The sequence below is a fragment of the Pseudophryne corroboree genome, chromosome 2, assembly GCF_028390025.1.
Source record: "Pseudophryne corroboree isolate aPseCor3 chromosome 2, aPseCor3.hap2, whole genome shotgun sequence".
NCBI lineage: Eukaryota > Metazoa > Chordata > Amphibia > Anura > Myobatrachidae > Pseudophryne > Pseudophryne corroboree.
Genome location: NC_086445.1, coordinates 283,368,853 through 283,384,891, shown reverse-complemented (window position 1 = coordinate 283,384,891; position 16,039 = coordinate 283,368,853). Strand labels below are relative to the sequence as shown.

Here is a 16,039-nt window from a genome sequence, read left to right as displayed (position 1 = left end):
CAAGTCCAAGGGCCAAATGTAATAGAGTGAGAGTTTCAAAAAGTGAGAGATTTGGCAAGGTTTTTCTTTTTTTTTAATCAAGTAAATTTTTTATTGAAAATTTTTTCATTTGGTTACATAAGTGTGGTAAAAGAGAGAAAAGCAGTAAAGAAAAGAAAAGGAAGAAGGCAACAGTTCAAAACATACAATTTACAATACAATGCATTGTGCTGATCAGTAGGTATTACATTGATTTACATTGTAAATTAAAACATAAGGCTTGTGGTGCTTGAAATGAGAGGGTTGTGCTCGGAGCGCTCGGACCGGTCATTAAGACATTGTCGTCGCTACTTGCTTAGTATACGTGAGTAAAGGGGAGGTCACAATTACAAGTATAGGGTTGTGTGTGTCCACAGTATCTGCCTATCACCGGGCTACGTCAATTCCGCACTCGGCCGCACCAAAGTCCATCTATCCCACTTACGGTGAAACTTGGACACAGAGTTGCGGGATAAGTACATTAGCCTTTCATGCCCTATGACCAAGGTTACCAGGGCTCTCCACTCCGATACTCTGGGAGGGGTCTCTGCAAACCAGGAGCGTGCAATGATGACCTTGGCAAGCGTGATCAGACACAGGACATACTGATATGTGAGCAATGAATGGGTTTCTTCCAGGTCCACCCCGAAGAGGCAGGTTCTGGGATTAATTTGGGGAAGAGATGGGTCAGTAGTTAATATGTCAGACCAAACCGAAGTCCAAAATTCATAGACTTTCGGACAATTCCATAACAGATGCCAAAAACCAGCATCTGCCATCCGACATTTGGGGCATAAAGTGTCAGGTCTTAAACCAGCTCGTTGGAGAAGTAGAGGGGTTCGATAAACCCTGTGTAGGATAAAGAGATGCACCTGTTGATATCTAATGCAAGGAGTGGTAGACCTGGCGGAGCCCAGTATTTGTAGCCATTGTTCGTCTGACAGGGGGCCTATATCATCTTCCCAGCTCAGCCTAAGCGGATCTAAAGAGGCAGGTAGGGTTCTATTGTTTAGTGAGGCATATATTGTTGAAATTTTACCTGTGGAGGGTAAGCGTTGCAGCATAAGTTTAACTGGAGAAGGGGAGATGGAAGGGGCCGTTTTGAACTGGGTCTGTATGGCGTGTCTTAGTTGGAAGTATCTAAATAGGGCTGTGTTTGGGAGCTCGAATTCAGCCTGCAGTTGCGCAAATGATTTAAGATAACCATCCACATATAATTGCCCTAGGGAGGTCACCCCACTTTTTATCCAAATATTGTCTGTTGACAGCTTCTGAAGTTCCATATACGAACTATTAAACCATAAGGGTGAATCTGTTTCTAGGTCGGCCCAGTCATAGAGGTTGTGTACTTGTTTCCAGACCAACAGAGCCTGTCGCAGGATAGGAGGAAGACCCGTCACTGACATTCCCGAAAGCAAGAAAAGGAAGGGGGTGAAGGGGGGTCCAACCCAGTCTGTCAAATATCCCTGTAGGGTCGAGCCACCCACTCCTGTGATCCAGCCGGAGAGGTGCACCAGCTGTGCTGCCAGATAATACAGCCTGAGATTAGGCAGGCTCGCCCCCCCAGTGAGTTTGGTCCTACAAAGTTTTTTTATAGCTATCCTCGCCGGTTTATGACCCCAGATAAAGGAAGATATGAGACTGTCAATGTTAGCAAATATTTTTTTAGGGAGGTAGATGGGGGAGTGTTGCAGGACATATAGGTACTTAGGCTGGATGGACATCTTAAAGAGATTGATGCGTCCCAATACTGTCAGTGGTAGTGCCTTCCATGTGTGGATCTTACTTTTAAAAAGGGCTGTGATAGGGTCTATGTTCCACTTGGCATATTCTGATGCTGGCCCCGTGACCCAAACACCCAAGTATTTAAATTTCAGAGTCCATTGCAGTGAGTGTGACGTGCATATCCCCTCCGGGATATGTCCTGAAATGGGAAAAATAAAGGATTTGTCCCAGTTTATACATAAGCCAGAGTATTCCCCAAATTCATTAATTGTGTGAAGCATAGCCCGGAGTGAGGCATCTGGGTCCTTAAGGAACAGCAACATATCGTCGGCATACAGTGAAATCTTATCCACCGTGGAGCCGGCTGCCAGTCCCTGAATATTCGGGTTGTCCCTTATCATACAAGCCAGTGGTTCTATAGCCAATGCAAACAGGGCCGGGGACAACGGGCAACCCTGTCGTGTGCCCCTGGCCAAAGAGAATGAGGACGAGGTATACCCATTAACAGAGACACGGGCTGCTGGAGAGGAGTACAGTAATCGAACCCACCCGATGAACACAGGGCCCAGGCCAAACCCGTGTAATACCTGCCAAAGGTAGGACCACTCAACCGAGTCGAAGGCCTTGGCGGCGTCGAGAGACACCACCACTGCCCCCGAACCCAGCAAGCCATCCCCCTGCAGGTGATAGAACAGCTTCCGTAGGTTTTGCATAGTGGACCTTCCCGGCATGAAGCCCGTCTGGTCCTGATGTATAATAGACCCGATGACCGCGTTCAGACGGATGGCAAGCATCTTTGCAAGAATTTTAACATCTGTGGACAGTAGTGAAATAGGGCGGTAGGAATCGGGAGCCTTGGGATCCTTCCCCGGTTTGGGCAGCACTATAATAGTGGCTTCAGACATGGACGGGGGAAGTTCACCAATTTCAAACAAGGTATTAAATAAATCTAATAAATAAGGGCTGAAGTGGGAGTTAAATTTTTTATATATCTCCACTGGGAGGCCATCCCCACCAGGTGCCTTGGAAGAAGGGAGTGACGACACAGCGCACTCCACCTCCTCCAGGGTGAAAGGAGCCTCAAGTGCTTCAAGCGCCTCCCGCGATAAATTGGGCAAATTCACCCGCGAGAGGTAGGAGTGCAGTTGCTCGTCGGTGTGGGAGACTCCTGACGAGTATAGTTTGGAATAAAAATTTTTAAATACCCCTGCTATGTCTTTCCCCGAGTAGCAGAGACTGCCATCCCCATCGGCTATACACTGAACAGTGCGAGAATGGGTTTAATCCCCGGCCAGGAAAGCCAGGCAACTGCCCCCCAGTTCCGCCTGAAAGTACTGCCTGTGACTGGAGAACAGCAGCCTACGCTTGGATTTATCAAAGAGGTAATCGGCCCACTCTCCCTGTGCGTGCAGCCACGCCTCCCGATCTGACCGGGAATGTGATTCTATGTATACAGATTCCAAATCACGGCAGGCCTGTTCGAGTCTCGCTTCCTCCCTCCTGTTAAACGACTTGATGCCGGCTATTCTTTTAATAAAGGTACCTCTAATATATGCTTTGTATGCATCATGTCGGACAGTGGGGGAGGAGTCTGGGGGGTTGCAATCAAGGAAGACTTTCCAGTCCGAGAGAAGGTCGGAGCCCTCTCCCATTAAATTCAACCAAAATGGGTGCAGTTTCCACTGACTGCTGCCCCTATCGTGCGTCATAGACAGCTTTAGTAAAACCGGTGAGTGGTCCGATATACCCCTGGACAAATATGTTAGTTCAGAAATTCTAGGCGATAATGTCGGGGAAATAAGGCACAAGTCTATCCATGACAGTGTGTTATGGGTAGCGGAGTGACAGGAATAGTGCGCTATAGTAGGGTTTCGCACTCTCCAGATATCCATCCAGCCAAGCTCAGCAACAATTCTTGCAAAAGGGGTCGGGGCAGGGGGGAGGGAGGTGGAGTCGCGAGACTCCCGCCAGCGGTCTATAGACAAGTCCATGACGTTGTTGAAGTCACCCACACTAATAACCGGTGTGTCAGGGGATTGGGCTATAAAGTCAGCTGCCTTACGTAGAACTTCACTGTTATAGGGGGGGGGGATGTATATAGCCATGATATGATACAGTGCATGATGTATGACAGCACGTAAAAACACATAACGACCCTGAGGGTCAATGCTGCTATGCTCCAGGTGAAAGTTTACCGATTTTTTAACCAATATCGATACCCCTCTGGCGCTGGAGGAGAACGTGGAGTGGTAGGCCCACCCAACCCACGGTCTTTTAATGGCCATGACTTTACTACCATACAGATGAGTCTCAGAGAGGCATGCTATGTCAACTCTGTACTTTTGAAGTTGTTTCAGGACAAGTGAGCGTTTAATTTTATCATTTAAACCACGGACATTCCATCCCATCAGTCTAATCGTGTCCCTCCCCGTGGCGTCTGTATTAGATCCCATATCGTAGAGCGCTGTGAATGGGCACAAGGAGATAAGTCGTGGGAGACGGAAGGAGTATAGTGTGTGAGGTAGGGTACCCAGTGAATCGTATCATAATAAAACCATACTCCCTAACTTGGAAAACCCGATTAGGACTGAAAGGCCGAGGCCGAGCATACTCCAAATGTGACATCTGAAATACCATACATTTCCATAGCGTTAGAGCACCATGATCAGTTGCAGAAGGAAAAAAAAGGGAGGAAAGAATAAAGAAAAGGAAAGTAACAACAACAATAAAACATCCCATCCCGCACCCACCCTGTATGACCAATAAGCAACCTAGTGTCATACCTATACCCTAACAAAACTAAATTAAACTAGCTGGGTACAGAACAAACCAGCTGGGAGAACAGAACTGTGGGACTAGATCCCTAAGCTATCTACAGCAGGGAACTCCCGCACATAGAGCTTAGCAGGTGTAGTGGCCCGATGCTAAAAAAAGGAAAAACCCCAGAGAAGTAAGTGACATGCATCAGCCCATAGGGGTAGAGACAATAGAAGCCATACGGTTTACGCTATAATAGTTACCCACGCCAACTACATATGACCAATACGAGTTCATTCAGGAGCTGGAGGTCTGTGTTCCAGCCAGGATTCCACATCTTTCGGGTTTGAGAAAAAGTGCGTGGCGTCGTTGTATATAACCCTCAGACGAGCCGGAAACAACATCGAGTATTGGATATTCCGATCCCGGAGTTTGCGTTTGACAAGAGAGAATTGGGCACGGGATTTCTGGACTTCAATGGCAAAGTCTGGGAAAATTGAGATCGTGTGGTTGTCGAACATCAGCGGGCCCTGGAGACGAGCCAGACGAAGTATAGTGTCTCTGTCTTTAAAGTGAAGAAGACGAGCAATGAACGTTCGAGCAGGAGCGCCTGGTGGAGGAGGACGAGACGGAAGACGATGTGCTCGTTCTACCGCAAATTGTGGGCTGAAGGCTTCACGTGTAAACATCTTAATCAGCCAGTCTTCAAAGAATTTCTCCGGGGCTGTTCCCTCTGCCCTCTCAGGTAGCCCAACCAGGCGGACATTGTTCCGGCGGAGTCTGCCTTCTATATCGGATAGCTTAGCGTGAGCCGATGATAGTTGTGTGGAAAGATCGTCCATCTTAGTTTTAAGTGGATAGGTGGTGTCCTCCAGGTCCGAAATGCGGTGCTCAGTCTCACTCACTCTTTCACGAATCTTTTGGAGATCCTGACGGAGTAGAGAAACATCTATCTGGACACGTTCAATTTTATCAGAGACTCGTTGCTCTGAGGCAGCAATAGCCTGTATTATTTGCTGCGTGGAGTGCGTCGAGTCGTTTAAGGCTGGGTCCTCGCCTTCAGAGCGCGGAGATTGAGGGTTACGAGCCGCGTTGGAAGTGGATTGGGAAGAGGAGGATTCCCTCGCATATTTTTGTAATTTCGCGGCTGCACCTGTCTTCCCCATTGTAATGTCCAGTATATTGCACAGGAGGCTTGTAGAGTAGGATTACAAGTGTGGAGGAATATGGAGATTGAGCCGTAGCAGCGCACTCCCAAGTGGCCCAGACACAGGATCAATGTGATGATCACAGCTTTCACGTGTAGCGGGTAGGGGGGTCAGGGAGGTCGGTGTTTTATATAGAGATGTCAGCACGTTGTATTTAGGCAGAGGTATAGAGGCGTAAGCGTGTGCAAATTGGGGTGTAGTGCCCTGTATTACTCCCAGCATGCGCACCATCCAGGCAAGGAATTAGTGCAGGAATGGGCAGGTAGATATATGCATAGAAATGTGGATGTCGGAGTGGTATATCCTATCTAGCTTCCAGAGGGGAGTATTGTCCAGGTAGGAGAATATTGCAGGGAGCACTGCAGGGAAGGTGTACCTGCCGTGAGCCACAGGAGCTGATGATCTGCCGCTTAGCCTGTAGTGTTCTCCTGCGGTGGCTTGTGGAGTGCAGGCCGCGCCGTGTCTCCCCGCAGCGGTGAAGAAGGCCTCTCTCCAAGGTGCAGCACGTGGGACGCAGCCCGGAGTCAGCGTCGGCCCCGGAGAGCGCCGACCCGGAAGCGCCGCGGATTCCCTGTGTCAGGAGAGCGAATAGCGGAGGGACAGCCGTAGGACGTCCAGGCACCGTGGCGGCAAACAGGAGGTACGCGGCCGGAGGGCAGAGTGTCAGGCAGGTGTCTCGCCCCACGCTGGCAAGATGGCCGCCGCAAGCAGCTCTGAGACAGCACCCGCAGTATCTTCCGTCAAACGGCTGTTATATTGGTCCGAGGGGACCGGCAGGTAGTTCCAGCGATGCACCAGCAGTTAGGGCTGAAGTAGAGTCACTTTTTATGTAGATAGCATCGGGCTAAAACGGATTAATGTAGGAGTTTGTGCGGGAGCTTAAAAGCTATGCTCCTACTCCATGCTGTGCCAAGCCACGCCCCTATTTGGCAAGGTTTTTCAGTTTTTTTTAAAGTGGCAATCATTTACACTGCAAAGCCAGGTTGATCTTGCTGTGTAAATGATTGCCACTTTAAAAAAAAAAAAAAAAACTGCAAAACCTTACCAAATCTCTCACTTTCTGAAACTTTCACTCTATTGCATTTGGCCCCATGAGTCTTGACACCAAGGTTCCTAACAGGTATTCAATGCAATTTCAAGGGTTCATAATTCTGAATCCCACCTGACATACAGTAGTCCTAAGGGTTAAAATTCTACAACTTACTCTTCTATCACCATCTATCCAACCTGGAAAAAAGGGGTTGAGGAGAAATTGATGGGATGTTCTCCAAAGGCTGCAGTAAGGGGGAAATGTACTAAGCAGCGATAAAAGTGGAGAAGTGAGCCAGTGGAGAAGTTGCCCATGGCAACCAATCAGCCTTTACGTAACATTTAAAATTTGCATACTATAAAAGTATACAGAGCAGATGATTGGTTGCCATGAGCAACTTCTGCACTGGCTCACTTCTCCACTTTTATCACTGCTTAGTACATGTCCCCCTTAGTAACTGATACATTTACCAACAGTTTGTTATACAGCTGTTATTAAGAAAGAAGGTTGATGCAGTGAATTCAGGAAGAGGCCGGGGAAAAATGAACTCAGGCTGTTTGACCTAGTCATGTGCGCTAAAGTCCCTTTCATTGCTAGTAATATAGGGGGTCATTCCGAGTTGATCGCTCACTAGCTACTTTTAGCAGCCGTGCAAACGCGTAGTCGCCGCCCATGGGGGAGTGTATTTTCACTTTGCAAGTGTGCGAACGCGCGTGCAGCCGAGCAGGACAAAACAGTTTTTTTGCAGTTTCTGAGTAGCTCTGGACTTACTCAGCCCTTGCGATCACTTCAGTCTTTTTAGTCCCGGAATTGACGTCAGAAACCCGCCCTGCAAATGGCTGGACACGCCTGCATTTTTCCAAACACTCCCTGAAAACGGTCAGATGACACCCATGAGCATCCTATTCATGTCAATCTCCTTGCGATCGGCTGCGTGAATGGATTCTTCATTAAATCAATCGCCCAGCAACGATTTGCTTTGTACCCATACGACACGCCTGCGCATTGCAGTGCATACGCATGCACAGTAGTAACCTGTTCGCAGCGAATAACGACAGCGAGCGATCAACTCGAAATGACCCCCATAGTCTCTTAGATCCTGGCAATGAAAATAACTTTGTTTGACAAGTGAGCCAGGTTAGTTAACCAGATGGGAAAGAAGGGATTGGGTTCTACTCTAAAGAGTTATTTTGTACAAATGCTGCATAGAAGTAAATTATATATAAACCTTACTTTTATGGTAATAAATGGTAAGTTAACAAAAATCAATACAGCAAGATTGTTCTCTAACAAAATATAATTCTATGTAAAACTAATGTTCTCCTTCAAATATACATTTACAAAAATAACATCTGGAACATTTTGAAGAGATTATTTTACTTTCAGAGATACATACATAATTTGTGAATGACATCCATAATCAACATATTAACAAAGTAATAGCATTCATATAATACTTACTGGCTACAAGTCTTCTTCCATCTGACAGAATCATCTCTCCACTTTCTACCAAGGATTTTAAAATACAGGTGACATTTGTGGGGGCTTTGTCTGCCTCATCAATAACTAGGATGTGGCCCTTTTTAACAGCTTTAACCTAAAAAAAGGCAGAAAGATGAAAATATGTTATTTACGCAAACACAAACCATGTTTTATTAAATGTTACCTTTAATACAGTTAATTTTTACTTCTTCCATTCATGGTAATGATCAAAACAATATTTTTTACTACCAAATTTACATTTGAAAATAAACAGCACCAGTAAATGCAGACAGGAAAACGGATAGCTTTAATCCAACTCTTAACTGATTTTGAGCATAACAGAATTTTTCTGCAGTTTATTCAAAACAAATGGTATTTTCACACTATTAATATTATTGTGCAATTACACTTTCAAAAACGGATACCTACCAGAGGTGAGTCTTCATATACTATAATCCCCTCTTTCACAGATGGCTGCAGTGTAAGGCTCTGGACAGTTGTATCTCTGTAGACAGAAACATAAAATAAAAATTAACTCGTTTGACGCTGACTATGAATTATAAATAACTCAGATGCTGCTGTAACTATACATTGATATACAACTGGAATTAAAATACAATTGGAATTGCTGATATTAATATTAAAATATAGCAAGACTGAAGGAAAGAATTTATCAAAAGTGTCACCACACAGCCTCCTAAACATAGTCACAACATGTTATCAAGTAGTCTCCTGTACATGACCACAATAAGTGTCACCACACAGCCTCCTAAAGGGGATCTGGACAGTATCCCAGCGGTCGGGATCCCGGTAATTAAAATGTCAATGCCAGAATCCTGACATGACTCGGGATGCCAGTGCCGGCATCCCAACAAGGTACACAACACCAGCTCCAAGGATCCTGACAATCGTCTGCAAAGCCGCCGGACAGGTGAGCCGTGGATAGGGGTGGGGGGCGTTCGGGTTAGGGTTCTGGCGGAGGATCAGGGTTAGGCTATGGGGAGGGGGGGGGGGGGCTAGGGTTTGGACTGCTGGAAGCGGTGGTTTCGTTTAGGAGACCCTAAGGACGGTTAGGGTTAGGCTGCGGGGTAGGGTTTAGATTCAGGCTGCGGGAAGGGGGGGTTAGGTATAGCTGATCCTGGGGACAGTTAAGGTTAGACTGTGGATGAGGGCGGTATAGGTTTAGGCTGCGGAAAGGGGGGTGTTAGGTTCAGGCGCTAAAGGGGGAGGGTTAGGGTTAGACTGTGGTGGGGTGGGGGTTAGGTTTAGGCTGCAGGAAGGGAGGTTAGGGAGCCATGGGGGAAAGGGAAGTATACTTACCTTCCCTCTGTCAAGATTCTCACCGTCGGGATGCCGCAGTTGGTTTTCTAACCGCCGGCATCCCGAACCCAACCCTCCTAAACGTTGTCAAAACAATCACACAGTACATCGCTACAGTGATATTCTGACACAGAAGCACTCTTCAGTCTCAGTCTTCCTACTTACAGTTTAAGATGGGGCATACACTATACAAGGGTGTAGTATGGTATGCCGGCGGCCGGGCTCCCGGCGACCATCATACCGGCGCCGGGAGCCTGACCGCCGCATACCGACAGCGTGGCGAATGCAAATGAGCCCCTTGCGGGCTCGCTGTGCTCACCACGCTGCGGGCGCGCCACACTATTTATTTTCCCTCCAGGGGGGTCGTGGAACCCCATGAGGGAGAATATCTGTCGGTATGGCGGGTGTCAGGATTCCGGCGCCGGGATCCCGACATTCGGCAACCTGAAGACCACCCCTATACAATTATCTGGCAGATCATCTGACAGATCTGGCTGGTTGGAATGGATATCTGGTAACGGATGAGAGCAAATGACAAGCGAACATTTGCTCCCAAACAGTGGAAAAAGCACAAAACCTGACGTTCAGACAAATTGTTTTAATCACGGATTCAGACAATTTGTATGATCGACAGTTTAGCATACATATGCCCAGCTTTAGATATATGTCAGCATTTAGTTCCCGGATAGAACAAGAAATTCAAATTTTAGATGGGGCAGATGTATTAAGCCTGGAGAAGGCATAAACAAGTGATAAAACAGTGATAAGTGCAAGGTGATAACACACCAACCAGTCAGCTCCTGTCAATTTATATATCACCTTCCACTGGTTGGCTGCTGCGTTATCACCTTCCACTTATCACCACTTTATCACTTCTCCGGGCTTAATACATCTGCCCCTGTGTCACTAGGTTCCTTATTAATACAGAAACTCTGAAAGTCCAAAGTCCAAGTCATGCTAAAAGCATATGGAGAGCCTGATCACGACGCTTAGAGATTATATAATCTCCAAGCGCTTGCAGGGGGAAGACCTAGTAATAACCTGGGTCCAGCACAGTGAACGCATTTTCAAGCAGCTTACGCATTTTCAAGCAGCTTGAAACTGTGTTCAATAACCCAGATTGGACCCAGGTTTTCTGGTGTAAGAGGGGTATGAGAAGAAAATGATAACAAGTCTTCTAGCTGCATTATTTGTTCATTATTAGATAGATTGATCAATGTATTATTTATTATTTTATTTATTACCAGTTATTTATATAGCGCACACATATTCCGCAGCGCTTTACAGAGAATATTTGGCCATTCACATCAGTCCCTGCCCCAGTAGAGCTTACAATCTATTTTCCCCACCACATGTACACCATACACATTCATGCTAGGGTTAATTTTGTTGCGATCCAATTAACCTACCAGAATATATTTTTGGGATTGTGGGAGGAAACCGGAGTACCCGGAGGAAACCCACGCAAGTACAGGGAGAATATACAAACTCCACACAGTTCATCAATTTCAAAAGTAATAGGCTAACTAATTAATTTATAGAGGGATAAACCCTTCTATTTTTTATTTTATTTTTGCTTTTAATAAAAGGCATCTATCATAACTCCCCCACCTTTTTTTTTTTTATATCTAGTACTATAAAAGTAATGGATGACATAAAATGTATTTTAGCAATGAATGCGCAGTCTTGTTTTTATTATATTCTATATATATATATATATATATATATATATATATATATATAAAAGGCATCTATCATAACTCCCCCACCTTTTTTTTTTATATCTAGTACTATAAAAGTAATGGATGACATAAAATGTATTTTAGCAATGAATGCGCAGTCTTGTTTTTATTATATTCTATATATATATATATATATATATATATATATACAAACACATATATATATATATATTTGTATGTGTAAAAAATAAAATATTGTAAATAGCTTTTATATGCTATTTAAAAGGATAAAAATGGATATACACAGTATATATTCCCTAATAGGTACTATCAGCTTAGTGGAGGTTAAAACACCTGAAACCAATTGAGTCCAATAAAGCTGTGAACATGTCATATAAATGAAACTGTTTGAGTACAAATAAATATCTTGTAGAACGAAATGTGTTGATGCAGATGCACCCTGCCTATCACCTGCACCTTCTCCAGCATCCAACATCAGTACCATCCTAACGTATAGGCTTACTGGACAGATGCCCCAGGGCCCGACAATTCTTGGGAGCTTGGAGCAGGGGTGGGCTGGTACCTCTGGAGCCTCTTGGGAGGCAGGTATATAATTCTGTCCGGCTGATTGTGAATTACAGAGCAGCCAGGCGGCACTACTCTCTACCTGCCTACAAGCCTGCAGCCAGCAGTTATTGCCTGTCAGCCCGCTAACTGGTGGATGGCTAGAAGCATGTGGAGAGACAGTGCTGGACTGAATGGGTGGATAGGGGCCCAAGCGCATTGCTTTGTCCAGAGCTTACAATGCTGTTAAGATGGCCTTGTCCAACATTACTACCCCGACCTCCTACCACTTTCAATATGCAGTAGTAGCCAGCCCAGAAACAATATACAGCTCCGATTGAGGATAGCGGCTCCTTACAATCTAAGCCTCACTGGTGTCATTTAACTGAATCCTACCACGGAGGCAGAAGTGTTAGCATTTACAGCTCTGGGAGTTGTAGTCTTACAGTCTGTTTGTTGCAATGGAGACTAGTGCCGCGGCTAATACTCCAACAAAATGTAGCTTATTATATTGTATATAATAGGGTACCCTGCATGCTAGAGGAATGAGCAATATCTGGAATATTCTAAAGCTGGGTACACACATAATGATGTTTATCGGCAATGCCATAAACACTGAACGATAGACAGCGCAATATATCGCTCATTGCCGCATTCCCCTGCAAAACTGCCAACACATTGTGACGTTCATGGGTGCGTGCATATACACAGGCAACGAGAGAATCAGAATCAGTTTACTGCCAAGTATACTGTATCAGTACAAAAATACACAATACGCAAGGAATTGGTTTCCAATAGCTACAGCTCCCAACAACATATGATGAACAGCAAAGAAAAAAAGAGGAAGAAGAATGTGTGACGTATATGACTAGAATACACAAGTAGGGATTTGAATATGATAGTAATGCTAGGCGAGTGTCGAGTTGAACAGTTTGATTGCTTGGGGAAATAGACGTTATGGTAAGAACTTACCGTTGATAACATGATTTCTCTTATGTCCACAGGTATCCACAAGATAACATTGGGATACGGTTGAGCGACAGCGGAAATGGCACCAACACGGTCACGAGCTTTCTGGCCTCCCAGGATGCATCGGGGCCTCACCATATAGTCCCGCCCACTGACTCAGTCAAATCAGTTCTTTCCACAGCGATTTTAGGCAGGAGCATCAGGTAGAAACCTATTTAGGCGATAAGAACACACATACACATCCTTCCATACAAGAGGGAAGAGGTTTAGTGATTGTCAAGATCCTCAAATCAGGTGCGTCAGGGTGGGATCCCTGTGGACATAAGAGAAATCACGTTATCAACGGTAAGTTCTTACCATAACGTCTATTTCTCTGGCTGGGTCCACAGGATTATCCACAGGATAACATTGGGATTCCCAAAGCCAATTTTAGTGGTGGGGATGCTCCTGATTACACAGGAGGACCTTTCGCCCGAAGTCTGCGTCATGAGAGGCAAAAATATCCAAGGCATAATGTCTGATGTCTGTGTTTATGGAAGACCATGTGGCTGCCTAACATATCTGCTCTGCTGAAGCACCCTGTTGTGCTGCCCATGAAGGACCTACCTTACGTGTAGAGTGAGCAGAGACATTAGCCGGAGTAGGGAGATCTGCATGAGAATAAGCTTCTGATATTACCATTCGGAGCCATCTTGCGAGCGTCTGTTTACTAGCAGGCCATCCTCTTCTATGAAATCCATAGAGGATGAAGAGAGAATCTGTTTTCCTGATGGCACTAGTACGATCTATGTAGATTCTTAAAGCTTGGACTACGTCCAGCGACGCTTCTCCCGTAGATAGTCCCGATACCTGAAAAGCTGGGATTACAATCTCTTCATTAAGGTGAAACTTTGAAACCACCTTCGGAAGATAACCAGATCTAGTTCTGAGAACTGCTCTGTCTGGAAAAAAACTTAGGAAAGGAGACTTACACGATAGCGCTCCTAAATCTGACAATCTTCTGGCTGATGCCATTGCCAGTAGAAAAAGTACTTTAGCCGTTAACCATTTAAGATCTGCTCTCTTAAGTGGATCGAACGAAGGTCCCTGAAGGAATTTAAGAACAAAATTCAAATCCCAAGGAGTTGCAGGAGGAACAAATGGAGGTTGAATATGTACAACTCCCTGAAAGAAAGTACGTACATCCTGTAGATCAGCAATCTTTCGCTGAAACCATACAGTTAACGCTGATACTTGAACTCTCAAGGAAGCTACCTTCAAACCTTTATCCAATCCTGCTTGAAGGAAATCCAAAATCCTGGATACTTTAAAAGATTTTGGATTCAAACTTTTTCCAGTACACCAATGAATATAGGCTTGCCATATTCTATGATACACACGAGCTGAAGAAGGCTTTCTTGCTCTGAGCATAGTTTGGATTACTTGTTTTGAAAATCCTCTAGCTTCTAAGATAGAGGTTTCAACAGCCACGTCGTCAAAGACAGACGATCCAGATGGCTGTGACAACAAGGACCCTGCATTAACAGATCTGGACGTTGAGAGAGCAGTATCTGTGCTTCCACGGACATTCTCAGTAGATCTGTGTACCAATGCCTTCTTGGCCAAGCCGGAGCTATTAGAATTATTGCTCACTTTGCTTGCTTTATTTTTCTCACTACTCTGGGTAACAGAGATATTGGAGGGAACAGATAAGCCAGATGAAATTTCCATTCTACCGCTCCTGGATCCCTTGTTCTCGATCCGTATCTCGGAACTTTGTTGTTTAGATGAGATGCCATGAGGTCCATTTCTGGTAGACCCCGTCTGTTCACTATTGTCTGAAACACTTCTGGGTGTAATGCCCATTCAGTTTCCTGAATGGTGTGTTGACTGAGAAAATCCGCTTCCCAGTTCAGTACACATGGGACAAACACTGTTGACAATGCTGGGAGATGGAGTTCTGCCCATCTTAGAATGGGAGTTACCTCCTCCATCAATCTTTTGCTGTAAGTTCCTCCTTGATGATTGAGGTACGCTACTGCTGTTGCATTGTCTGAGCAGATCTGGATCGGTCTTCCTTGCAGACTGTCCTTTGCCTGAACTAGAGTCATATAAATGGCCCTTATCTCCAACAGATTTATTGGCAGGCGACTTTCCCTTGCGGTCCATTTTCCCTGGAACCAAAGGCTTCTGAGTACCGCACCCCAGCCTTGCAGGCTGGCATCTGTTGTCAGGACTTGCCATTCTTTTATCCAAAAGGGTCTCCCCTTGTTTAAATGGTCTGTCTGTAGCCACCACGCTAGAGACCTTTTTACGTTTACTGGAAACTTTATCATCTGTTTTTTTATCGTTTGATGATTCCTGTTCCATTTGGTCAGAATAAGGTGCTGCAATGGTCTGGAGTGGAATTGCGCATATTCCACCATGTCGAAGGTTGATACCATCAGACCCAACAGTCGCATTCCTACATGGACTGACATTGTCTGGGCGTGCAACGCTTCCTGAGTCATGACCTGCACCTTGACTATCTTTTTCTCTGGTAAGAGAACTTTCTGTAGGTCTGAATCCAATATGGCCCCCAAATGAACCATCCGCTGTGACGGACTCAGAGACGACTTTTCCCAATTTATGAGCCACCCGTGTCTCTGTAAACAAACTATTGTCTGTTGAAGATGGCTCAAAAGTAAATCCTGCAAATGTGCTAGGATTAACAGGTCATCAAGGTATGGGAATATTCTTATTCCCTGTTTGCGCATATGAGCTGCCATAACCACCATAATTTTGGTAAACACCCTGGGTGCTGTTGCTAGCCCGAAGGGCAAAGCTTGGAACTGAAAATGTTCCTGGAGGATGGCAAACCTGAGGTAACACTGATGAGACAGTGCTATAGGCACATGTAGGTAAGCATCCCATACATCCAGGGATACCATGTAATCTCCCGGTTCCATAGCCAACATTATGGAGCGTAATGTCTCCATGTGGAACTTCGGGATCCAAATGTATTTGTTTAACATTTTCAGATTGAGAATTGGTCAATATGACCCATTTGGCTTCTGGATCAGAACTAGATTGGAGTAAAACCCCTGTCCCCTTTGTGATGGAGGTACTGGGACAATCACACCTGACTGCAGTAATTTTTGGACTGCTTCTTGCAGGGCATTGGCCTTCGACTCTATACGAGACGGGCTGGTGCAAAAAAATCTTTGAGGAGGCTGCCTCCTGAATGGGAACCCATACCCCTGAGATACCACCTTCTGCACCCAAGCATCTGTTGTTGACTGCTGCCATATGTGTGCAAAATGAAG

The 16,039-nt window shown here is 45.4% G+C and overlaps 1 protein-coding gene across 2 annotated transcripts in view; it reads right to left on the bottom strand.

Moving 5' to 3' along the window:
- Positions 1-16,039, bottom strand: part of VWA8 (von Willebrand factor A domain containing 8) — an 875,413-nt gene that overhangs the window by 387,813 nt on the left and 471,561 nt on the right. For both annotated transcript variants that reach the window (XM_063952874.1, XM_063952875.1), the window contains exons 23-24: positions 8,650-8,725; positions 8,200-8,335 (exon numbers count right to left, since the gene is read on the bottom strand). In XM_063952874.1, the coding sequence (XP_063808944.1) occupies positions 8,200-8,335; positions 8,650-8,725 (212 nt within the window). The remainder of the gene's footprint in view (positions 1-8,199; positions 8,336-8,649; positions 8,726-16,039) is intronic.